Source organism: Apteryx rowi, unplaced genomic scaffold, assembly GCF_003343035.1.
Source record: "Apteryx rowi isolate R43461 unplaced genomic scaffold, aptRow1 scaffold_245, whole genome shotgun sequence".
NCBI lineage: Eukaryota > Metazoa > Chordata > Aves > Apterygiformes > Apterygidae > Apteryx > Apteryx rowi.
In genome coordinates this window covers 895,608-922,903 of record NW_020448808.1, presented here as the reverse complement: position 1 = coordinate 922,903, position 27,296 = coordinate 895,608, and the positions used below count along the sequence as shown (strand labels likewise).

At 40.8% G+C, this 27,296-nt stretch overlaps 1 protein-coding gene across 2 annotated transcripts in view; it reads right to left on the bottom strand.

Annotated features, from left to right (window-relative positions):
• The window catches only part of GALNT10 (polypeptide N-acetylgalactosaminyltransferase 10), an 82,174-nt gene that overhangs the window by 21,547 nt on the left and 33,331 nt on the right, over positions 1-27,296 (bottom strand). For both annotated transcript variants that reach the window (XM_026066657.1, XM_026066658.1), the window contains exons 2-4: positions 23,399-23,498; positions 22,470-22,608; positions 17,812-17,978 (exon numbers count right to left, since the gene is read on the bottom strand). In XM_026066657.1, coding sequence (XP_025922442.1) covers positions 17,812-17,978; positions 22,470-22,608; positions 23,399-23,498 — 406 coding nt within the window. The remainder of the gene's footprint in view (positions 1-17,811; positions 17,979-22,469; positions 22,609-23,398; positions 23,499-27,296) is intronic.

Below are 27,296 nucleotides of genomic sequence, written 5' to 3'. Positions count from 1 at the left end.
AAAAAGCCTACCAACAAAGCTCTGGGAGAACTTTATCAGAACATACTGCAAGGATTCTCAGACACTTTTACAAAAGACTGACATAGCTTAGAAGAGATACAGGACACATTACTTTCAGAAGTAAATTGCACTCAGCGCATTTAAGCTGTGTTTGATTCCCTCGAAACACAGAACATGACCATCCACTCATGCATAAATAAAAAGCAACAAAAAGCCTAGTCAAAAAGCCCTCTAAGCTGGCAAGGCAGGCATGGCCATTAAATATATTTAGGTGGCTGCATAAAATGCTTATCAGAGGAGATATTTGCATTTAAATATGGAAATATTTATGCTACTGAAAATGGAATGGAGCCGCATCTGGAACAGCACGCGTACTTGTGGTCACCATGATCAACAAGAATTCAAATAGGAAAGTTGTACAAAAAGATTACCGAGTGATCAAAACAATCATAGCTTTTTTTAGAAGAAGAAATAAAAAGTGTAGTTTGCTTGATCTCTATATAGAGCGAGGGGCACACAGCCATCTTTATATCAAAGAGCGAAGCACTGAAGAAAAATCTAAAAAGATGGTAAAAGCTGACACGGGCCTAGTTACTAATAAGCTGATCTTTAGGCATCTTAAGTTTTGACTTACTTGACAGCAAACCAAATCAGTGTGCCAGGGACTCAACCAGCGTTCATTAATGTGTCATACTATCTGTTGCCATCAGCAATTGGTGAAGGAGACGAACCTCTTTAGGCAAAAGCTAGTCGGTCAGATGTAAGCAATTAACTACCTTAAAATCCCATCACAAAAGACTTGAATGGAGGCAATCATTCAAATACAAATAGCCTAGCAGGTTTATTTTCCTTGGCTATAGGGGACAAAGTAGGAGCTTTGCCTATGTGCAGTGAATTGTCCTCTGAAATGTTCCACTCTTCCTCTGCCAGCTGATTATACAGGGGAGTCTTCCCTGGCTCCCAAAGTAGGCGTAAAAGGTAGGGGCTGAAAAGGCAGACAGTGTGAAACCACCTCTGAACAGGGCACCAGGAAAGCCAGGTACTGGAACAGCTTTCTAACAGGGGCAAAGGGGCAAATAAACTTAACTAATTCTATGAGCGCTCCTGCATGGTGCTGACCCAGCAATTACGCAGTAGGGTGTCAGCTAATGGAAGACAAAAATGGGCAAAATCCCTTTGACTAACTTACATTCAGCACCTCCCCTTTGAAGCAGCCATCACCTGCCTTCATTCTGTGATCACCCAAATCAACTTCTCTTTGCTTTTGAGGCATTCCTAGCAAGCTTCTTACCTTTTTCAAAGCTATATTTAACATCCCCTAGGAGTTTTTGTTCACAAATGCATTTTAGTGTTTTGCCTGACAAGGCTAATTGTCCCACAATATCTACCTTGGTTAGACTGCTCAATAGAGCCTTTAATACTTTTTGCTGTCTAGCACAGTTCCCTCATCCTTTTCAAGTCTCTTCTGAATAGATCCTCTCAAGCAACCAGAAATTTTGTCCACTCAATTACAGGTTTTTCAAATAAGGGGCTTCTGTAGAGACTAGATATATGATTAGTACAGTTGCCTTCCTCATGAGGCAGTGGGTAGACTTAAAAAAGCAAAAAAGAAGCCACCACCACCGCTCGCTAACATCACGTATCATCTCTTGCCATCATTAGTTTATCGTAAAAAGAGAAAGAGTCCTCACTTCAAGCATAAACCAGCTAAACCCTAGCAGCTATGAAGTACAGCTTAGTTAATCTACCCAAGACAGATAAACATAAAAGAGTGCTGCCAGTGTTCATCATAATAAAAGGAAGAAACCATCATACAAAAGCTCTGGCTCTGATTCTCCTAACAGTGACCACAGACACCATAGCATTTGCAAGATCAGACCCCACAATAGCTATGTTATCTAAACCAGACTTCTATAAAGCACTGCCAAGTCTTAAAACAGCCAAAGCTCCAAAGGAATGGAAAATATCCATAGCTTTCTGGTAACTTTTTATTTCAGTTGAAACAAGAAAACGAGACAGTGAAAGATCCAAGGGGTTTGTCTCCCACCCGTGGGGCTGGTCATTTTACATTTTGGTACTGTATGCCTTTCTGAACTGTCCTGGGTTTTTTTGGTGCAATTTCATCTGCAATGACATCTGAAGGTAGCCTAACACCAACTCCTCCAGTGGTACTAGCATGGCATAGCTGAGGCTGCTCCAAGAAACAGCAGCACATTTCAGGACCTTGTCTTGCACAAGGAAACACACTACCACACAAACAAGAAGTCCCTGTAGACTTGGCTGTATTTGTAGCGACTGAGATGATTGCTCTGCTCTGTTCAGACTAACAGAAGACAGACTGGTTTGTAGCAATTAATGAATAAGCAGTTAAGAACAGAGGGAAATTTCCCCAATTTTATAGTGTAACAAGAAAAAAAAGGCATAGAAGCCRCAGAGTCTTCTCAAGCAAGCACTCTACAAAATGCATCAAAAAGTCCAATCCACTGCTTCCCATCCGCCCTACTAATCCCTTCTTCTGCATCTGCCATCACAACTTGCATATGTTAGGTTTGCTTCTTTAGCACTCCTCTACTTTGTATTAAAAATTACCAAAGCACTTCATACTTGCAGCAAGTGGCCTGCTCTGTGCTGCACTGGTAAGAAACGCCTCACAGACCAGGAATCTTCGTAGGACTCTCACGGATGGAAGATGCAAGGAGAAGCTATCAGGCACTGCATCAGCACGCCTGCAGTCCCACCGACGCAGGACCCATCCTAACAAGTGATATTCTCCTCTTCTCCAGGAGAGGTGATGCTCAGATAAGATGCCCCTGACAGCTGTAGAAAACTTGATGCTCAGTCATTGTATTTTATAAGGTTAAGGCTTAGGTATATGAACTGAAGTTTGCAGACTTTATTGTATGTGCTTTTGCTTACTAAAGGAGGGTCACAGACTCTCAAACAACCTCACAAACAAACTACAAAATACAACGCAATGTACTTTTCAAGAGCACATTTTCTCATTTCCTAATCCCTGATCTAGTCCCACCATCCAACCTGGCCTCCACAAATACAGAAGACAGACGTTTGTTACGTTCTATTCTAAATATTATCACAATTAAGTCAATTTTTTGCTTTTAAAAGAAAAGCTCAAAAACAAACAAGTGGCATTAACTGCTACAAAATTTTATGAGGCTTTAAAAAATATATTATGGCACCTTGTCACACTGAGTAGTTTTTATTACAAGGGCAATTTTCTTTAATGAAAGTTGTTAGGTGAACTGGATGGATTCCAATGGCTGCGTCTACTCTAGGCAAAGTAATACAGCCCAAACATATAAACGAGAGTTAGATTATCCGTAGATTAAAAACTAGACTGGTAGCTTGCTAACACACTTTGCAATAAGTTTGATATACGGCATATACATTAACAGTACCAGTCAAGAACTACTTAAGTAGGGTGCTTTCTTTATTTTGAGCTGTAAATAAAACTCAGTGCAAAGAATGAGGAGAAGCTTCAATAGGAGGCCTGGATAACATAAGCAGTCCTGAAGCTCTCCAAAATAAGATTTCTTTTTCCCTAAGCCAAATTCTTGTGGCCACCTTACTGCACCTTTTCCTCCTGGTCTCAGCACCTGAGCAGAGCTGCCCTTAGATGCCATTAGTTGGTGACCACCTGTAGCACGGCAGGGACTTTCCACAATAGGATTTTCTTATATCCCCAAGTTTTTGTTCTGGCCACTGCACATCTGCCAACCAAACAGGCACCAGTACAGTCTGTGGATTATTCTTTCTGTAGCTTCAGAAAGCAAATGCTTGAGAATCAAGACAACTTAGGCATGAATCTGCAACACAGGGATGGCTTAAATGGCACTGCAGTTCCAGATTCCATGGGGCTCAAGTTTGGTCAAAGCAGAAGCTACCTCAACACATTATTTCACTGCAAATCATGCAACCTCTTCTCCAGTCCGAAATGTCTGGATTCTCCCATCTGTTTCACACCCCATTGGCTCAGCCACGTTCTCAGAGAGACTTGTGCAAAATCACCAATATGTTTGTAGCTTATTTTGGATCAATTTGGTTCAGACCAAAGCTGGTTTCCCACAGAATTCACTAGAAGAGATCAAGCAATTCTCAGGTTTATAACAGGACTTTAAACTACTTTTTGCCTGCATGCTTTAAGTTAGACAGCTATTCCCTTATAACCTGCTTTGGGGTACAAAGGAACTTCATTCTCTTGAGCTCATACAGTTTAGATTTGTGTACTTTCCCTTCCCGATCATCTACTTAGAAATAATAGCAAACGGGTTGGTTGCCTTCCCAATAGACAACCACAAAATTCACTGCTATGTGGAACTCGTGCATACATACAGGAAAACAACATGCATGTGCCAGGCTGCTCCCCAGTAGAAAAAAAAAAGAGTAGTAGCATCAGGCCTGCTGAGTACCTGAGGGTTTTTTAATTTGCTTTTAAGCAGAGACACTGCAGGAAGTGGAGCTGATGCCTCTGTCACTCTCTGAGAAACRAAGGCATATGTCACTTTGAAGAAAACAGCATGGCCTTTTAGAATAAGTTCATGGACTGGTGGCAGCTTGGGACTTCTCAGCTCACAGATGATAGAGAAGAGCTGACCTTCACCTCCAGCTGCAGTAATTCTTGGGCAGTTCCAACCATAAACTGCCCTACGCACATTTGCTTTTTGAGCTTCAAAGGATTAGTTGAACACTTTGACTGGTCAAAAGTCTGAGCAATGGCCAAATTATTCAAAGTCAATAATTGATCCCAGGGCTGAAAAGATAACAAATTTGTTTATGTGGTCTCATCCCATTAAACCTTTATTTCCACAGATGCTTGAACTCAAAGGAACTGCAAAGCCTTTACTTTCACTCAGGAAAACTGTCCTCTGCTAGAGAAGGACAAGGCAGGGCTTTTAGGTCTCAACAGAGTTCAGATGGCAATAATGTGGTTAGCATAAAGTCTTTTCGCATGTGTCCCTGTAACATCTCTGCAGTGCTTGGCAGGAAGGAGGGTACCAACATTTGCGATCTTGGGTTAGAAATAACTTAATTCTTTGCAAGTATCAGTCAGAACCTGTGATTAGATTTATGCCCAGAGAACGGACAGAGGAAATCTTTCCCTCTTAGGGAAGTATTTCTGATTCATATGTTACTTGAGACCCTATCACCTTTGGCTTCTGAATTTTACACTATCTGGCACAGCTCCAGTGATTTTGGTGTAGCTGCTCTTATGAGTGCTATCAATCCTCCTCTTCTCAAACCAATTCAAAATGAGCAGCATTGCAGAAATCAAAAATACTCTCAAAAATCTTCCTGCGCTACTCAAATGCCACTGGTGAAACAAGTTCCCTCTGCTGTACCTGTACTCAGTATCCTGCTTCCTGGCAAGGTGCATTGCTTCAGTTTAAACATGGAAGGATGAAGAGAGATTAAGAAAGGAGGGACTTTACACTCTGAAAATTTGGAGAACTCTTTCCCTCTCCTGCTGAAGGGCACATGACACAGGAGAAAAGAATGGGAAAATGTGCCGAATTCATTTTCAAGCAACCAATGCTAGTTTCTCTTTCCTAAAGGCTATTTTGGCTATTTTCCAAACACCAAACCCTAAAGTGCAACTGGTTTGTCTGGTATTTGTTTACAAGTCATACCCACCCTCCTGTCCCTACCTTCCTACACAGAGACATGCTTATTTAAGATTACAAATGGCTCCATTCATCTTTGCTCAGATACTTGGTCCTAACGTGCTGTTTAACAATTTAAGAATGAATTATACTCCTTCCTGAATCTACCATAATGTGCAAGCCAGGCCACCCTGAAATAGAAAGCTCTTCATCGTTTAAATTAACTTCTCTCTCTGTTTTGGTGCAGATGAGTAATCCTTTTAAATAGCAAAATATGCTGTTATACAAACAGGCAGCACTTACACTAGTTTTAATTTTCTTTCAGTGTTTTCACCCTCTGATCACTGAAGTTGGTGGGGAGGATAATAAACTGATTTAATAAATTGCACTAACACCAGTCCCAATAATAGCAACTGATTAAGCTGATCACAGCCTTCCAAGCTGAATCTTCCTACAAACAAAGAAAAGGCCTAGGAAGGAAAAAATTAATATCGTTTGCTTCACTGATTACAGTTCTGTGGTGGAATGTCTGAAAAAGCCTTGCTAGCTTGCAGACCTGTGCTCTGCTAACACACTGCCGCTGAAGCAGGATGCGGTGGCGAGGGAGCCCCAGTTTCCACTGCCCCCTCTGCATCAGTTCTGGGTCTCAACACATCTTCGGGAAGGAAAACTGGGGAAAAAAGTTCTATGTGCATGGGACAAAAGCTGAAAGTCTACCACCCCACTTCCTAATACAGTAGTCATTACTGTTTAGATTAATTATAAAGATTAAAAATGAATAAATAAATAGAGATGAGGTTGCTGGAAGTCTCACTCACTTTCTCTTCCTAGATGTTTATTTGGGAAAAACAAAGCTATTTTATGGATAACAAAGTGCATAGAAGTGAAAGTGTGGGTCCAAGTAGTAAGCCAGACTGCAAAGTTGCTGGAGCAAAGAGCACAGTCATAAGCCCRGGCTCAGTGCTCTGATAAAGTCACCACAATCAGCCCCAGGTTGCTTAACTTCTGCTGTCTCACCTGTATCACCAATTACTTCCTGAATTTGCAATGGGAATTTTCCCACAGCTTCCTCCATTTGAGAGCAGACATACAAACTCCATTCAGTTATGGTTTCAGGATACACCAGTACTAAATGCAGACACAAAGGTGTAATCTTAAAATGAGAAAATCTACTTTTACTGGCATAACATATAAGCACACCCAAACTCTAGGGAAGGTTTAGTAGGCTGAATATCCAAGCAGGGAAATACTCGGGAAATACTYGGGGAATAATCATCTCAGCTACAGCATAACCTTTTAATGTCTCAGGAAACTTTCATTTGTACAGGAAGTCTATTCCAACAGTTTCTTCCTGAGGGAATCCAGAAAAAATCCATTTACTCACTCTATCCATCCTTCCTTCATGCTGTAAGGTTTAAGCACCTTTTGTTCATTAGGAGCAATGGACCCAACCTGCGTTGTATGTTAGTTCTTAGGTCCTTTACACACTGACTCCCAGGGCAATCTACAATATCATCCTCTCCTGTGCCATAACCAATCTTCCCCAAGGGGAACAACGATTCTCATTAGTTGACTCTTCTCCCTCCCCACTTCATTAAATATGTATCAAGATTAAAGCACCCACTTACATTTTTTCCTATCCTGTTGACTACATTTGATCTAAAGAGGTGATTTTGTGACTCAGTCATTTCCTTGTTGATTGCTTTTACCATCAGAGACTGTTTTGCTGACATACAGATTAGCTACAGTTTTGGGGCTGTGCAGCCTTCATAGCAGCTGACACAGGAGCAAACTCCTTACAGCACACTTAATATTCAGCTCAAGTTTGATGTAGCCATGACAACTAGCAGGAAGGGCATTACAGTCTCAAATACTGCCTTCAAACTGGGGAATCTGTGCCTTCATCTTAAGGACAAACAAGTGGTTTTGATTAGCTATTTGCTTAACCAGGAGAATGCCTGCATGCCTGCTCAATGCTAACCCACTTACTAAATTGACAAAAATCTTACGGGCAGATGAAACACACTGAAAAACATTGAGAGCAGGCACCACACCAGTGGCATTGACACTTCCAGCAATCAGAGGCTAATGTATGCACCATACACTGGTTCAGGATCCTGCAAACTCGCACACCACCTTTTCTGCTGGAGTTAAAAATCATGAGAAACCTGATTAGTCTTTAACTATCTTTAATCTACATCACCAACTGCTTTTTGAGCTTTCTGAGCCCTGGAGAGACAAGCCGGGGTGCAGGAGTGTTTCAGAAGTTTGCTCACAGGGCAGAACAAACCTGATTGAACATGACTTTGCAATCAACAGGCTTCAGGACAGATCAAGTGCACAGGGATGAGGCAGAACAGGCTGCTGTGCTGGAGGGCACAACTGCTTCGACATGCTGACCAGCAGTAAGGATACGTGCACTAGTGCAAGTGATGTACCGGACAGGATACGACCACTTGAGTCTAAATTCTATGACCAAGAGTATAAAAGCTTGCCATCAGTTGGGGAGACACAGGCAGATGAAGTGTTAAGACATTTCATACTAAAATGTTTTGGAATGTATCAAAGCTTATGAGATTAAAACCTTAAAAGTCACTGAATTTTGCTGTGACCCCCCCAACCCCCGCAAAACCAGTCCTTAGAGATTCAGCTTTGCCTTTATCAGCGATATGTACTTACAAAGAACAGAGTATTTGCTCTGCAGAGAACAGAAAGAAAAGATTGCAGAAAGAGCACAAGCATTAGAAGAAAAAAATCTATTCAGGACTTCTGCCTTGTTAGAGAACATGCTGTTTAGGTCCAAGATGTGACCCACTTGAAAGTTGCTTTGATTTGGTAGGGATGCATCCTTTGGAATCCAAAGGCTTCAGTCTCAAGGGTCTGTGGGAGGAAGAACAACTAACTATGAAGCCTAAAACTAGTAATGTAGACTTACAATAATTTTGCTTTGGGATTGCAGCCAAGCAGAATATTGGAAAAAATAACTGATAGGCCTTCATTCCTACATAATGCCACATATTAATAACCATGAATGACAAAACAAAGCAAGACCATATTTGCCTTGTGCTCCATATGTCAGAGAACAGAAAACAAGTATTGACACATGAAACAATCACCAATACATCTGGAATTAAAAAATGCACAGACACATTTGACTTGTAGCAGCCATTGGCATGTCAGAAGTATATTTTAACACTCACACTTTACTCTTTTCTTCTAGACTTTTGTCATCAGTTCCCAATTTTATTTACTTTATTGGAGAGCAAATGCAACTATTAAAATAAGTCACCAACATCTGCCAGAAAGGTCAGTAAATCTACTAAATCCTGAAGCACAAATCCAGGGCTGTTAACAGCTGTGCTGATACCAAAACTAAGATATTTGATGGATAATATTGTTCTCAGTTGACCGACTCATTCCTTTCAGCTGGATGACAGAGTGGGGTACTGATAGCTGAAGGCACACCGCTTTTAAACCTGAGCCTTGGCTTCAGCTGTTCAGCACAGCAAGCTATCATGTTCCACTGGAGACACCATCACCACATGCTTGAGCTTATTGGTAAGAGGCAAACTTGGTCCTGATGCCAATTATGAAGAGATACTATACTGAGAGAATGAGTTGGGCATTTCTTCATTGAAAAAAATATCCGATTCACTGCAATTAAAACTATAAAGAAGAGGAATCTGTTTTAGATTTCCCATGTTAATTTTTAAATTGCAGAAGCATTACCTTTCAATTTTCTCAAAGTGAAGAAGTTTCCGCTTTTAACAAAGTCCCTGTATTAGAACAGCTGCTTTGTCAATGCCACCCAAAATGCACACTTAAATAGCAGAAACGATGATTACTAATAATAGACATATATGAGCATTGGCAGAGGGTGTTCAAATCACATTTCTAATTAACTTCTATAGAGAAGCAGCTGTAAAGCATTAAAATGCTGATTCACACTGCAGCTGGCAGATATTTAGTTTTTTGACTCCTAGCAGATGAAGACACTTACTTCAAGGTGAGAAGAACAAAATTAAAGCTGTTTGCCTGCAAACTCTTACTAAAAGCAGCTATATGCATAGGGTTTCCATAGTATCAGACAACACACTTGGACTTATTTAATGAGTTGTAATGGGAAACCCTGTCCTTTTTATTTATCTTCTAAACACTTCAGTGTGCCAGACATCCTTCACCACACAATAATTAGTTCATAGTAAACCGGATGTATTTTATTCACTCATCTCCTTTCCAGAAGATAAACATCAGTTGCTAGTGATGAAGGAAAGTACTAAATAATGATGAAAAGTGAACTGGTCAGGTAGTTTAAGCTGTCACAAAAGAACCCTGAAGTAAACAACTAGGTTGGGCGCTAGCTCTTTACCTAGGAAACTTAAAATGTTCACCTGAACCAGTAGTATTCAAAGTAAAGCCATTTGCTATAGAGAAGTCAATACCTATGTAATTTCTAACAGAAGCATTTTAATAGTCATAGTCTTAGAACTGTTTTTACTGTAAGTTTATACATCTGATACATCTGGTAGTTAAACCAGAAGACAAATGACCAGGTCTACAAACTGAGCATCAAGAGCCTGAATTTTAATAACATACAAATATCAGGATAAAAAAAAATTTTAAGAGAAAAGCACATTTATTTTTTCAGCCTTCCAGGTCTCCACACTTCAAAGAACCAGCTTTCTACACCAGGTACTCAAGGGGAGATCTCACTGACAGATATTTCAGAGTTGTTACGAAAGTCTAAACAGACCTGAGATGATCTGCAATGAATTCAAAGTGCAAGGAAAAAAAATCCCTTTATTCTGTGACTTAAAGAATATTTTTGTAAATTAAGTCCTTTGAGACAGCAGCAACCACAACCTCTACAAGAGAAAGAACATTAAGGAAAGTTGAAAAGGTTGTAGAAAAGCATAGCTCTCTAACAAAAGCTTGGCTTGCTTTTTTTTTTTTTTTAATCTAAACAAATGCTTTAAGGTTAAAAGCTATAAAAGGATCACATTCAGAATTCAGTAAGAAAATGACCATTGCTACTTTGTCTTAAACAGTCACTCCATATTCAGAGAGGTACTAACCAGATATGCCTTAGTGCCTCTAAAAGAAATAAGCAACTCACACAATGCATGTGCCTAAAGATGAAAAGATAATCCCTTTAGCTGCATAAATCCCTTACTGGTCCATTTAAAGATCAAAAACATTTCCAGAATCAAACACTTTTCTATTTCAGATACTAAGAACATGATTTCCTTCAATTAAAGTCTGGCAGATGTGGTTAATGGAACAGGGCTGTATTTGCTACATACCTGATCCTGCACCAAATTACACATTAATCATCCCTCGCCTTTCCCTTTCAGTACACCACTTACAATGACTTACGCCCTTCAGACCAAATTATGCTGCATGTGGTTCAGCCAAGTAGCCTTACCCACATTTGTTTTCCCATTCAGATTGTGCCATACGGCTACCTCTGGAATTGCTTTTACCGCAACATAAAGAGAGATTTAAAACCTCACAGGGACTTGTCTTTGAAAGGGAAAGAGGGGATTTGTCTGTGGCCACCTCTGACACTCAGTGAGCAGATAAGCTCCGGGACTACAGCCCTCTCCCCTACAGCAAACTTCCAAGCAACCTGCAGAAATGCGTGGAGAAAGCACAAAGTGGCAAGGCAAGGGGAGCTGACCCTACACGAGGGAAGAGGGCAAACAAAGGGGCAAAACCTTGGTCAAAAGTGAAATCTTTGCAAGAGGTGAAATCCAGGTGGCATTGCTCAGAGAAAACACTCCTTGGACTCCTTCACTAACACACCTACAGGCTTCTCGTTGCCTTCCGGAGATGAGCAGCAAGCGGCACGCGACCTTCCAGGCTCACAACGCTTAGGTGTCTCCCAAACACAAAACAGCAGCTCTAACTCTAAATACACAAAGTCTTGCTGAAAAAACACACCTCTGAAAGAGTGAATTAAGGTGGGGCAAGAATAAGAAAAATTCAAAATGGGTGGAAAAATAAATATTTCAGGACTCCTAAACAGATAGAGTTTTCACCAATTAAATTGAGGCTCAAGGAAACAGGGTAGGGTTGGAGGAAAGAGGAAGTTGAAACCTGCAGCCTCCCTAACCGTCCCCAAGGCAGAACGAGACCCGTGCACCCTGCTCATCACAAAACTCTCACCTCCAAATCAAGCATAACTGTGTGCATACCTCTTGGATAACTGGATCCTAAAACTTACGGGCTTTATCGAAAGGCCAGAAGGTTGATTTCACAAATGTCACTGTCCTGTTGGGTTCAAAATGTTTAATTAATTCAGGTGAAATTGTTACTGCCTCTCAATCRCAGGTGCAGATTTTGACCAGTTACCGTAAGCAGGATATTAAGGCTTCACGCATTGCCACTGTACACACGCACAAAGCCGCAAGTCAGACGGCCCGGCTGAGTTAACATTTCCAGAACAATCCTGATGTTCGGAGACTCCAGTATTTTCAGTGCTGCCACACTCAACTTTATTACTGTCTTAACATAGTGCTTTGCATATAAGCGTACAAAAGCTTTAGTGATGATGGATGCTATGATTCTTGTTCCTTAACAAGGGACAAACTTGTTCTAAAACACTGTCATTTACACAAAAGTAGTCTTAAAAAAGAGTAAGAACAGGCTGTCAGTCAATATGCAAATAACCTAATGCTGAAATGCGACTTATGTATGAAATTTAAACAGTGAGCCACAATCACCGATTTCCATCAAGGTAGGTCATAAAGTGAGATTTACTCGAGGTACTTCTGAACCGCCTGTGTGGTATATGTGTTTTCTTCTGCACATGGCTAACTTGAAGTACATGGCAAGATATTTCTTTTAAATGATGTTCAGCAATTATGTTACAGCCTTCTAGCACACAGTAAGCTTACAGCGTCTTGAATAATTTAAAAATTTCAATTGCTGCAAAAGGTGAAAAAGTAAAAACCTATCATGTTTTACATTAAAGAAAGGGCTGAAAATACCTGATGTATATTTGCCTGGAACAAACTGACAAATACAAACAATTACTTTTAAGTTTTTAGAGGTATTAGTTTTCCCTAGGCTGTTTTACCTTTTGATGACTAGACAAGGCAACTAGGCAATGGGGCATATGATATCCTTGTGCAGTCCATTTAATTAGGTTTACTCTTCCCATATTATCTCATTCTGGAGTTTTTCTTACTTATAAGAGACATCTTGGCTTTCAACACTGGCTCCCATAGCATCCTCATGGACAAACTGATGAAGTATGGTCTAGATAAATGGACAGTGAGGTGGATTCAGCTCCAGAATGACAAAGAAGCTTGTGCAAAAGCAAGGGTGGTTTATGCAACAAGTGTCTGCAAGTTACAAGAATTAGATGGAGACCACAGTCCATTTTGCAGAAGACAGAAGGTGACTAGATGAATATCTTGATTTCTTACAACCATAGCCAGATTCAAATTGCTGGCCTAGAGAACTGAAGCAGCCCCTGAAGCACCATGAACTGCCTGTCTGATATCCATCATCCACTAGCAACGATAAAATGCTAGAGCTAATACAAAAATCTGCAATGTTACAAACTGACCCAAGTTTCAACTTCTCCTCCCATCCTCCTGTTTTTATGATATAATGGAACCCGCTTACTCACTCACCAGTCAACAGCATGATAATCAAATAATCAAAAAGCAAACAAATTTCACATCTGACAGTCCCTAGGAGAAAATTGATATACATTAGAAAAAGAATTTCAGTTTACTTAGGGCCACTCTGATGATAACAAGCTTAGAGGGATATAATTAGTATCCCACAAGCCTGCATATGAAAGAGCTTAATTTAACTGAGATCAGAACTAAATAGCTATAGAAATAAGTGAAGCCACAAATGCACACAGGGCTACTACAGCTAAGCATTGTTATGATCAGACACTCTAAAGTCATAATTCACGTGCATTGCATTCTAATTACTGCTTATCTGGAGGAATTGATGCTATCATCTGTGACCCCCTGAAACAACTGAGATTAATCTGAGGAGGTCAGTCTGGGGGTCTTTAGCAGTTCTCAGTAGTGAACAGGAAGAGGCAGACAACACTGGGCAGGTTAAGTCTTATTCTCTAACAATATTCCGAGCTGGTGCATCCCTCTAATATAACCTATACTCTTCTGTACATTAAATTCCCGTTATTCATTTATTTAATGCTGATGGTCATGAGAGGAAAGTCCTTACATCACAGACTACCCAACTAAGTTTGTGGGGAAAAACATATGCTATTATAGCAGTCTTACTGGGAACGCTATGTCGATACTAGAGACCATTATTAGAGAACGCAGAAACAGCTCCATAAAATTAGCCCATTGAGAACAATGGCAGATGATGTGTAGTTTCTTTTAAGCTAACCCATCCCAGATTACAAAGACCTTGTCTAACATAGGGAAGCCCCACAGACAAAGGAAGAGCCAAATGTCAGAAAAAAAATACTGGAGGTGACAACATGGTCTGCAGCTCAAGGCAAACTGAATGTTACTACTGTACCACATCAGACTGATCACCTAAGCTAGCCTTTCCCAGAGCAATGTAGCTGATGTGGAATCCAGCACTAAATTTGTTTGAAATAAGAATAGATTTTGATCACTTACACTATATTACAGGCATGCAAAAAAAAAAAATCCAGACAGCAAGTTGTACCAGCACACTGCAATTTTCAAATACAAAACAACGGAAACATTTTAAAAAACATGACTATGAAAGCTTTTGCTGCTTGCTATTAAGATTTACTGTCACCAGGATAGCCTTTTTTTGGTTGAAAAATGTTTATTGCTAAAGGTCACAGAATTGTCTCTCTCGAACAAATTAAGAAATAAACAGCTGTTGACACTTCCAGATGATGATTCATCTGAGAGCACCAACAATGTAAAGCAATGCAGCTGCCTTTCGGGAATGCTGCAGACCACAGCAGCCACCAGCTAACCTAGAAATCTAGGTTTTCACTCTCATATCACTATATCAGCTGACTCTTCAACCCTCTTCATAACCACACCAAAAATTGCTTATTCTCAAGCTTGAAAATGGATGAAAACAACATCTGCCAGGGAAAAACACAAACTACTTCCGTGTGCAGTAGCCAGGTTTCCACATTTCTTATTTCTATTAGTAACATCTTCTTTACTTTATCTGAAATAAAGATTTATTTCACATTTATTTCACAGAATGAGAACTGATTAGATACACAGCTGAAAGAGGCTGAGGGACCGGCACTATTATCGCCACCTATGGAAACTAGCAGAATAAGAGAGCAACACTAACAGGAGAACCTCAAGGGCATCTGGGCAAAAAGTCCAAGTTTAACCCCATCACAGGCCAGCAGCACAAAAAATGCTAACAAGTGGGATATAGTCTGCTTGCCAGGGATAGCCAAGTTTTTGAAGGCAAGGTTTTAAAAGAGTTATTAAAAGTGCTAGAGGTATGTTTAGACAACCTTCAAGTGAAAGGTCACCATGAGGTACAAGCAGAGTATATCCAATATTTTATCTTGTCAGAGTAATCACTCCATAAAACAATGAATAATATATTTTTAGTGTGCAATTATCCTTTTCATCTTTTCCTTTTCAGTATGAGTTTATGGTGACTGTTTACTGATCTCTTTGGGGAAGACACTGACATTTACTGTTGTTACTGTGCCTCTCTGATCTCAAATGGGGCCTCCAGYTATCGCTATGTTCAACAGCGGTTCTGTAATTTCAGAAGAAAGATGCTGTAACAAATCTGTGGGACTAGCACGCGAAACAAATTTAGCACTCCACCTGGCAGACTTAATGCAGAGGACTAATCACTTATGATTTGCAAAGAAAACCAAGAGACTGCTCCACAGTCTATTTACTGCTCACTGTTTCTGTGGAACGGTGGTGATGATCATCATCAACTCGGACACAGGGTCTTCAGTTCCCGCTCAATTTAATCATGAGATAAACAGATAACCAGAGCAGCAGTCTAACAGAGTCCAAATCCAAGAAAGTGGCCTTTTCAAATATACAACACAAGTAGTAAAATCTTTGCTGGAGCCTCTGCTCCTTCCCACAGTTCATTTCAGGTGTTAAGTTTTCAACTCTCAGCTTTTTTATTTTATTTTATTTTAAATACACACACTGCATAAATTAAAAACAGAATTTCCTAACCAGTCTTTCAAGTCAAGATCATGCGTTTAGAACTTTTAATGCTCTTGCCTCCTGGAGACTAGGGATCTATCTAGTCTCTGGGAGGCATGTGGAAACCAACTCCAGTGTGGCTAAGGAAGAATACTGACTGCTGGAAAAGCAGAAGCAGCCAGCAGGAAACACCACTATGCAGATACATGAATGACAGCAGGGAAAGGAAAATGTTTCATCCTAACCAGTAATTGTCCCAACATGCATAGATCAACTAAGCTAGCAGGAAAACACTGGTTTCTGAAAAAGGTTATTATCACTCTGCATGCCTGTCTGTTGTTCTGCTCCCTTGACAATTTAGCTCACTGTCCAATACAAGCAGTCTTTTATATACATTTATAAATAGATGCTGCATACAAATTAATCTCAGCTGTTTCTTGCAACCTTTGTATGAAAGATGGATGACCAATGGAGAGAGTTTGCATCTTATCAGAGGCTGGTGGAACAGAGCGAGAGTGAGCTGGACGAAGAGCACGTGGGCAGACTGATGAGGCGCAGAGGTGGGAGAGCCAGGGAAGTGCTCTCTTTGGCCTGGTCAGAAGGCCACATCTAGAGAACAAGGAAAACAGATCCACAGGAAACCAGATCTCATTACTTCCATTTCTCCCAGAAAAAAATTGTTATTTGCACAATTCAGCTCTGGTTACAGCATGAGTTTGTCTAATTTGCTTCTAGACTGAGTGAAAATAAAGAGACCTTGCTGGGAGGGTGTTTCCCCCCCCGCTCCCCCACACCTCAGCTTAGTCTCAAAAAGAAATATCTATTTCATATAACTGATTGATTTGTTCAAACCAGCAAGCCTTCCTTGCAAGCTAATAAGAGATGTACTTTAGAACAAATACTATAGCTGTTGGGCAAGGCTTATCTAAAAGTCAACATGGGTCAGAACACCAAATACTCACTACCTTGTTTCCAAGCTCATTTTATGAGTTTCAGAATCAATCATAGCTACTACTTCCTATGAATCAGATTTTTGGAGGCGTATCCTTTAGCATCCTTGTAGAGTGCTTTTCCCACTTGTGCAATCTCATCTGGTAGGACTTGAACTCTGCAGCTCATAATAAAGAAGATAAATATTCCTAGTAATTATAATGGAGAAAAATATTAGAGTTGCTAGATCTGATTATAAACCCTTAAAGTCACTGTACCCTCTTCAATACAGGATAACACCAGCTGCTCCACAGACTTTCAAATTACACATGATCTTTCTAACTATGCAATGTCTATAGAATGGAGCATTCATTTCTCCTTCATTTGATTACCTTTTTACACTGTAACAAGGGTGCAAACTGCATATGTTTTATCTCAAGATGTAAACTAAGCTGTAGCTTAATTTATAAATCACAGAGCATGTAAATAGTTCAGAGAATAAGATCTCTTACCATTCTGCTACAGTGCAAGTAAACTCAGCAACTATATCTACAAGTTGCCGCTGTAACTACAAGCGATTGTTCCATTTGCTGGTGATGCGTTATGCCAGCAATTATATGTCTTCACATGCAACACCCTTAAGCCCAATTCCAATGACTACTTCCTGCTTGAGACTACACTCCCTATTTCAGGCTTCATTGCAAGTCAGCATGGGAAAGAAGTGAAAACTTTTCACATTAAAGATTTTCAGGAGCAGAAAAAAAAAATCAGGAGAACAGCAAGCTAAAAGTCCAGGGTGGAAGCCTTTTATCAAGGCTAGTTTTATAATTTTCTGTGTTTAGAAGAAAATGCTAGATATAAGGAGTGAACTATTTTTATGATGCCCAATGTCAAACACCTAACCTTGATCAACTGGCTACACAGGCTCTTTAACCAGTTTCCCTGCTTATCCACATTGTTCAAAAGGTAGCATCACTGATGCCATCAGTGGCTAAAATAATACAAACTGAATATGGAATGTGTTCATTTTTGCTAGATTTTTGTTTTTTCAAAGATTCATTATATAAATATTTGCAAGTTCTTTGACCACTTAGATAAACATAGGTAGAGATGTTACATACAAGTTATCATACCTCTGTCACTGAAGTCATCCACCAGCACTATCTCTGCTATCAGCTCAGGAGGGGAGCGGTTTAAGACACTGTGCACTGTCCGGAGGAGGGAGGACCATCCTTCATTGTGGAACGGTATTATCACGCTAGTGTTTGGAAGCGTCTCCAGGTACAGTTTATTCTTGCAGCTGGACATAGATAGAATAAGGTCAACGGTGGTGCCAAAAAAACACTAGCACTTTCATATTAATTACCATCAAGTAACTCATTTTCTACAACTCAAATTGATGCAAGGTACCTGAAAAAACACTTGTTAAGACATTGTTGGCTTGATCTACTTTACCAGACCAAAAAATTCTGTGCAAAACAAGAACAGTTAATTGCCAGCAAGTAGCACTTCACACCAGTTATTAGAAGGATCTATCATGTGCTGAAGCTGCTTTTAAAGAAAGGGCTGATTACAGCTCGAGATGCAGAAGTCTAAACTACTTGTTCTTCTAAGATCTTATCCTTACTCCTCAAAGATCACCGGGAAGAGGAATTTCTATGCACAAAGTGGTTTCAAAAGCTGAACGTGTCACTTCTGTTCTAGGCACTATCAATACATTGATCTAGCTCACTTATTCCCACTTTTCAGAGAAGCCAGTCACTAATCACCTGTATAACATTCATCCAGCATTTTTTTAAAAAAAAATATACAAAGGAAGTAGGATTTTGTGAGATACACACATTGTGAACAAGAGATGGAAGAGGTGGGATAATCTCATGGTAAAAAAACAGCTCAATAAGAAAACCCAGTGCCCTCAGTAGTAGATCAGCCCCCAAGCTCTGTAACAGACCTCCTTTGTCATGCTGGACAAGTTATTCAAATCAGACTTTTCCTGAACAACCAGGTATGTTTTCCTCATTCTGCAGTGGGTCTAATTTGATACCATGGACCAGTTCTGCAGACTGGAGTCAAGAAAGCTGGGTTCTGAAAACAAAGCACTACATAACTTGGATAATGCTGAAGAGTCAGGTGTGCAGTGTCCCCTTATGGATCCCTTGAGTTTGTGGGTATTTCCCCACTCCGTTAATCTCTCCTGAATTGTGAAATGGAGGTAATGCTCCCTTGCCTTGTGGGAGTATTCTTGAAGTAGTCTTCTGAACAAAAATTCAAACTACTGCAATAAGAGCACTGTTTATTTTCCTGTAGCTGCGACCTTCAGAGTGGAGTTTGAATGTTTTAAACAGGTAAGATCTAAGGCCATATAACGAGCAACTGCAGTTAAAAAACCATACCCAGCAGCCATCAGCTAGGGGACAGATATCTATTATATTCGCAGCGCCCTGTGCTGCATTCAGCGCAACGCAGACCGAGGCGATCATGTGAGTAGAGACTTTTAGAACACATTAAAGGCCAACATCCCCAGCAGGGCAGGCTGCATGCTTTAAACCGCTGGGTGAAGGAGGTCACACTCCAGTCACGTCCCAGCCACAAAACCAGACCGACTGCATAGCATGCACTAGAGATGATTTGCTGCATCCCTCCTCCCAAGCAGTTAACTAGGCTATCAGTACATGCACAGTGCAGTGCAGGCGTGCACGTAACTCCCTCCCTGCTTCCCAGAAAGACAGATGGGAAAGAAAGGGGCTCTGACAGCAGCAGCTCGTTCTTGGTACCTTTCTCAGGAAAAGGAGAAGGATGCACCTATGTTCATATACATGCTCAATAAATCCCGTGACTGTGGTGCCTGCGTGAAAGGACAGTACCTTACTCTGGGTCTAATGAATTGTCTTGGGGTGCTGCCAACAGCCTGCAGGCTACAGCTGCAACACACAGATGCAAGAGGCACAAAATAAAGCTGCATGGACTGCTTTCATCCAGCCCTTGACATTGCAACCTTAACATTCTTCTGAAGCAGCTACTGGCTATAATTCTGTTAACATATGAAACAAAAGTGCCAAAACCTCTTCTTGCCTTTCTTAAACTAGAATTCTCATTTTCTGAACAGCTCTAACAAGTGGCAAACTTCAGCTTTTACCACTATTAAGCACACAGAGAAGCTGTTTCCCTCCAGTTATCACATCTACAATTGCTTTAGAAGATTTGTAAGATTAGCATTTAATATTTAAAAACCTAGCAGCATTTAAAGAAAGTGTTAACAGGGGAATGCATAACCCCTGAAAGAAAAGGCCATACATCTTACATGTGCACCAGGCAGATCTGTCTCCCTCCTACCCTCCCCAGGTTTCCATGATTAAGAGAAGAGAGAGGTGAAACACTATTCATAATATATAGGACCACACAAAACATTCAGAGGTGAGCTGGATCAGTGAGGAGCACGRATGTTCAGAAACGTCAAGGGAGACGGACCCTGCCAGGCGATGCATCCCAGCTGGCAGCGCCTCCAGCGAAGGCGAAAGCCCGTCAGAGCTAATACAGAGAAGGGGGCTCACTGCTCTTCTGGGACTGAACTCGAGCAAGGGCAGAAAGAGCCTGCTAACGCACAGCTGCTCCAGCACCTCACCCGCTTCTGCAAATACACTGGTTGCTTCTCKGTCCTTCCCCAGGCCATCTGTTGGGAGAACCCGGCTGTGGCCCCCACAAAGCTTGGAAATTGAGATGCTACYGCACGAGCAGCCAAATTCACATGTGGGTAAAGGGACAGGGCAGGTGATTGCTTYCCCCAGTTCACCTTCTGCTTATACTCCCCTCTGCCTGTTAGCATATTCCCAGGCTACAAAGTTTCCACTCCCTCTTCCATGAAGTAAAAGGTTAGGTAAAAYAAGAGTGCTCTAACACATGGCTCACTTTTCTATAGCGCTCTTTATGGACTTCATCTCAGCCAAACTTCATTATAAATTGCCTTCATCAAGTGCCCAATAACATGGAACATATCATTTCAAGTACTTCTTTCTTTTTTTTTTTTTTGTAAATGGGCAGGGAAGGCACAGCAGACCTTTTCAATCATTAATTCCTTTACTCCAGATCTCCATTATCTATAAGCCTGTTCCTTTCCTAGCTAATCCTAGCATCCATTATACACATGCTGTTTATTTTCTCCTTGGGGCCTCCACARTTACAGCTTGCTACACTGGGTGAGTGTGTGTCAAGAAACAAGCAAAACCAGCTGCAGTGGTATCATTAATCTGTTTAAATTGCTGGTGACCCAGACACTTCACTTATTAATTTTAACTGGGGAACTGGAGCCTGAAGTTTCACGTTTTTAAAAAGTTTAAGTAGCAGAATTAGCAATGAGGAGTCAGCAGCTTCGTGAAACATTAGGGAACATGAGGCAGTATATTAAACCCTCAAGTGAGGGAATACTGGCATTGTCTAAAGCTTAAATTCTGAGAGCCCACAGCAGCCCGCAAAAATGGGGGCCAGGCAGAATTTAGGTTAGTGAACACGCAAACTGTATTTCCTAGAATGCTGATTATAAGCTGACCAAACTTCTTTAGTTACCTGATTGATCTCTATATTTAAACATTTCAGCTGCGTGCCTAAAACATTTATGGAGCTGTATTCACCACTCAGTTTATGARTATACATTGAGAAAGGGTGTCAGGATAGTGTATTTGATTAGTTCACTGTGGCAACAGAGGTGGTGATCTCTCAAAAGTGCAGCTAATGCTAATTGTAAAACCTGATTTCTGGAAATTATACTTTGGAAATAAAGTGGATGTTGAATTCACCACCCAAAACGACTTTAAACAAAATGAGCTTTCTTTCAAATGTCTAACGAGGCCCTCAGATTTTAAATACTGCGTGCGCAGTATTTAAAAACTCCTGCAGCTTTGTGCAAGATACACACACACACATATATAGGTTCAATCCTAACTGAAGCACTTTCGCTAAAGAAAATCTCCTTCCTGCTTGCACAAAATCCTGTTTGATGCCATCTTAAGAGATAATGTCCAAAATTAGATGACTTTAAAAGCCAGCATTCAACTGGAACTAGTTTCTATTCATTACCCTTGGTGAGATTTTTTATGAAGATAACATCAATTCGGACAAAACTTTTTCATACGTAGTTCAGTGGAGTTGCTCAAATCTTGTTTTGATATTCCATATATTGGTTTCTTCTCCTAAAATTTTCCAGATTGGAGATGCCCTGAATTGGTGCAGAATTCCAGAGGGCAGCTCTGGATGTTATGTCATGTTCAGCTAGAAGCCAAAGAATGAACTAGAGCAGGTATTTAGTGACAAAGTGATCGTCTGACTACTCTTGGGGCATTTGTCAGGTAAGCTAGACCTTTATATCACTTTCCAATACAGAAAGAAATAGCTCTATCTTTTTTAGTTGCTATAGTTGCTGACTATGTCAGTGGACTCAGGAACTAAACTGGCACATGCTGGGAGAGACAAAAGGAAGTAGACACCTTGAGGTTAAGTGTATGATTCCTTTTGTGCATGGCTGCAAGTTTCTGGTAATTTTAAGTTCTCTGGAATTGAAAGGCTTTTTCTGATCTGCCTCCTCCACCTCCCATGACAATGATTGCATGCTGTCCTTTACTAAGGAATAAGCAGTGCTAACAGGACCCCAGCTATGAGAGGCTTGTATTTGACGGACAAAGGTGCAAGAGTCCAGCATAAAAACAAAAACCGAAAAACCCCACCATACACACACTCCTGCAGATGTGGTAATTTAAGGCCTGTAAACTTTCACATGTAGAAACATAAACCAAGTACTCACTTTGGATGTCTGATGTCTGGAAGGGAACGATTCAGAGAAATTTTATCGCTCACAAAGATATTAAAGCCATTTTCCCTGTACGCCTGGTCCACTCGCTCTGCATCAGTCATTGGATAAGGTTTTCCCTGTTCTCCATTTCCTATGGATAGATGAAAAGTAAACATGCATCACTATTACTAATTGGTGCTTAACTGGCCAGAAACATATATTAGAAGGACAGCAGTCACCTTATCATCCTTTGAAAATTCCTCTACTAGTTTTGTATTCATAGGTACATAGCAATCCTATTTGATACGCAGTTTTGCTACAAACCACTCAGCTGTGCAAAGCACAGAAGTTAAAACTAAGGGGTAAGGGGGTGATGGCAAGACCAGGGAAGATGTATGGAATATTTTTTGGTTCACAGCAGGAGAATACACATGGTTTAAATTCCTCATCACTGCTGCTTTCTTCAGCGCAGATGGATATGTATATTTAACAACCTGAGCTCTTGCAGGGAGGAGGTAGAGCCTTTGCAGACACGCCAGTGCAAAGCTGTCACATTCAGAAGAGCTGCCCTTTTGTATGACGCAGGACAAAACCCAGGACTATGGAATAAAAGTCTTGCAAATGTTATCATCTAGAACATTTTTCTTACACTTCTTCCTTCCTGGAGCTCTTGTTTTTATCAGATGCACAGTCGTACCTATATTTTGTAAGCTTTTTAGAATCAATACTGCACCTATCCTAAAAGTACAAAGATGTTACCAACATCCTTTTATCCAAGATGGTTATTTTGGAGGTGGGGGAAAAGGCTTTAACTGCAATAACTGTTGCATCATGGCAGGAACATCATCTCAACCCAGAAGCTGTTCTGCTTTCAGCCTACCAAATAAAATCAAACTAATTTACGATCCATACTGAGATGTATTTATAGTAATCTTACATACCTACACGTTCGGAGTCCCTCCTTATAGCTTCTTTGTTATGCCAGTCCTTTTTTCTTTCTCCATCAAAGTAAGGGTCTTTCTTTTGTCTCACATATGCCGCCTTTTAAACAAAAGATTGGATATGTTAAAAAAAAAAAAGAAAGAAAAAGAAAAAAATTCCACACATGTGAAAACTTCCCTTAATTCCCTCCCACACTTTAACCTACAAAAGGAGAGTATCTTCCTTAAGATTAGCACAAGCAAGTAGTTTTTACCCTGAAAGGGGCGAGGGAGAAAGCAAGTTTTGTTCGCCTCAGAACAGTACTTTAAGTGTTAAAGTAACAGCTGTTAAGTGATATTTCTCAGTGCACCATCCCGTACTGAGGACCAATATTCTTAATCAGAGAATCTATTAAAAACTCCCATTTTCATTTTGAAAACATCTAATGCACCTTACTTCCTATGTAATTAACAATAAAGATTTAATGAGACCCCTATTGCAAGATCATTATTTATGAAGATACTACCCTACCTGAATAAAATCGAAGTAAGATTTAAATGTCATTTATTAAGACTCTTGCTGCTCAACTTAAAAGCAAATTTTACATGAGGCACAAGCCTGCACTGAACCCAATTAGAGATGATCTTTTCATGATGTTGTTCCTGAAATTCAAAAGCATCAGGTGCTTTGGGAACAAGATAGCAAATGAAAGATGGGGTGAGTTCAGGATCAAAGAGACCATGGTGTGTGAAAAGAAAACCGTGATACATCTCTAAAACACTGTTATTCCCAAAGTCCAGGGGAAATGGAATTTTTTGTTTGTTTTTTTAAATAGGGAGTAGGGGCAAGAAGAGAAGGTCTTCTCTGAGAATGAATTTTCAATTACCTAGTAATATATTAGTAAGCATAAATACAAATCACTTGTAGTAGCCTGCTTCTTGACACACAAAGTGAACTCCACAAGCTAGGACTTCTTAGAAGGAAAAAAAGCTTTCTTTCTCAGAGGATGAGAGGTTTTCAGTCTCTAAGGGGTCAATCAAACCAAACAACCAACAGCAAAAAGCAGTGCTTGGCATAGCAACCTTGCAAGGTTATCAGACATATCTTTGGCATCTAAGACAGACCTTCCCACTCCAGCTCCAAGCCCTGCGCATTAGCTTACAAAACCATCAGCAAAGACAGGTTTCTGCTAAGATGCCACACTGACCTCAAGCACCTTTATGCAGGGCATGCTCTGCTCCGCTTGCTCTGTTAGGGGTGGTAACCGTCAGCAAAGGAACTGTGCAAACACCTTGAGGTGTGCTGCTGTATTAGCAGGCCAAAGGGTCATAAGCCAGCACTCTAAGGGTAACAGAGCTAGATCTCATTAAAAAAACCACACACACACACAGTCCTCTACGCTACTAAAACTTACTGGGTTGTTCTCATTTATTAAAAGATTTAAAACAACTCTAGATCCTTTCAAGTCAAGGAAGACAAGTGATTTACACTCAGCTTCTTGACTTATCTGGCAAGACATTTTGTAGACAGCAACACACCTGACAGAAGTCAAGTTTCATCCATGAAACCAGATGCTCAGTTACACATTTCAATTAACTAATGTCAATACACAGAGTGCTCTCCTTCCTGCAACTTAATTTTATTTTCACTGAAGGAATGCTGACTGGCATTCAGAAGGGACAAAAATTCACACAGCCAGGATTCATGACATAACCAAACATTAAGGAACTCACACTTGTGCCACCCAGAGCTAACAAGACACTCCCTGAAAATACTTATGATACAGAAACATGGAGGGAGAGGAAATTTGGCTTGCACCAGAAGAGTGGACCTACGCTACGGGGTGTAATTAACAGTGGTGGATGGGCAGCAGTTACATCCAGAAGGAGAGTGACCACCTACAAGAAAAATCCCAGCAGAGCTGAATTTAGATGACCTCGCAGACTTCTTTTATCTATCCCATGATTCTTTAATCATCTTCATCTTCCTGTTCTTTTGTTCATCTGTTCTTTTATTTTCCACCCTGTTATCTGTATCAAAAATGATAGCTCATTTTTACTTTAGTAAATACTGTCCCTTCTGCCCATAAACTCTTTCTCTTATAAATGCTCATTTCTGTTCAAACACAGAAATCGGTAGCGTACCTTCCAGAATTTCACTTTGCACCTATTAAGACACAAAATGAATATAATCACCAGCAGTCTCATGTCTTCAGTTCAGCTCTGCTTGCATGTGTTGCAGAGTTGCATTTGCTGAGAGAAACAGGTTTCAGAAGAGGTGCTGCAAAAGCCTTAGCTATTCCCAACACGTAGAAACAGGTAAGTGCAGCTCTGGAAAAGCAGAGCTGTGGTGAAGAACTGCTCTCCCCCTTTTCGGAAGGGCTTCCAACCATACCTGAACTCAGCAGATATATCAGACAAAATTACCTAATCTGCCTTGTGATTTTCTAGATGTCCTCTTAAGCACCACTCTTATCAATTCTTATGTGAATTTCCAGACACATTACCCGCTGCTAAAAGTACATTTAAGTGTCAAAAATGAATGTGTGAGCCTGGAACCAAACAGGTGAAAGGAAACAATGGGAGGGTTTCAATAGCAGGTCAAACTGAACTAGCATACCGGGCAGCAGTTACTGGGGAAATAAGATTTAAGCATAAAACTAGGCTTTGGCTAATCTCAGGCCGGTGACAACAATGCAGTCACAAAACACCTTGAAAAATTTACAAGGTATATATTAACACCAACCAGAACACCAATGTCAGTCCAACCCCTAGAAGGTTACAACCACTTTTGCATAATAGGTGCAAACAGGGAACAAAAGGCCAAATAACATCTCTGAACGTGGTTTGAGATGCTTCCTTTCATTGCAGTGAACCAGGACCAGTGCAGAAGGTGGGTGGTGGTGGAGGATCAGATTAAACTTCAGCATCTATTGATGGCTTTATCTGACCAAATGCTCACTTAATTTATGCAGGCAAACTCTACCTGATTTTTGCTAGCTAGGGAGAGCTAATAGAAGCAGGGATGAATGGCAACCATGTGACAGGACTGAGCAGCAATATAAGGGGTAGCTTGGTTATTTTTGGCATAAAGCTAACTAGGTTTTCAGCACAATGAAGAAGTCTCCCCTTTCTCCTGTCAGTATTTGTCTGGCCCACCACAGTTGTTTCCAGTTTTTCAGACAACATACTATCCTATCATCCCCACTAATTAATCCACAGATTACACTACCRTTCTGTGAGATTTTGCTTCTGCTTCGCAAGATTTCTACTTTGTCAGGTCTGTTCACTGGCTTCTTTCCTCTCCAGGATACCCCCTTGCCAACAGCAGTCCTGGAAAGCTCTAGCAAACCAGAGAGCTTCCTTGCCAGGAGCGTTTCGCTAGCTTTCCCAGCAACAGGCATGTCAGAGTCACAGAGCGGTTGAGGTTGGAAGGGACCTCTGGAAATCATCTAGTCCAACCCCCCTGCTCAAGCAGGGTCACCTAGAGCATGTTGCACAAGATTGCATCCAGAAGGGTTCTGAATATCTCCAGAGAAGGAGACTCCACAACCTCCCGGGGCAACCTGTCACCCTCACAGTAAGTTTTTCCTCATATTCAGATGGAACTTCCTGAGTTTCARTTTGTGCCTGTTGCCTCACGTCCTGTCGCTGGGCACCACTGAGAGGAGTCTGGCCCCAACCTCTTGACATCCTCCCTTAAGATATTTGTATACATTAATAAGATCTCCTCTCAGTCTTCTCTTCTCCAGGCTGAATAGGCCCAGCTCTCTCAGCCTCTCCTCATAAGAGAGATGCTCCAGTCCCTAATCATCTTCATAGCCCTTCGCTGGACTTGCTCCAGTAGCGCCATGTTTCCTTGCACTGGGGAGCCCAGAACTGGACGCAGTACTCCAGATGTGGCCTCACCAGGGCTGAG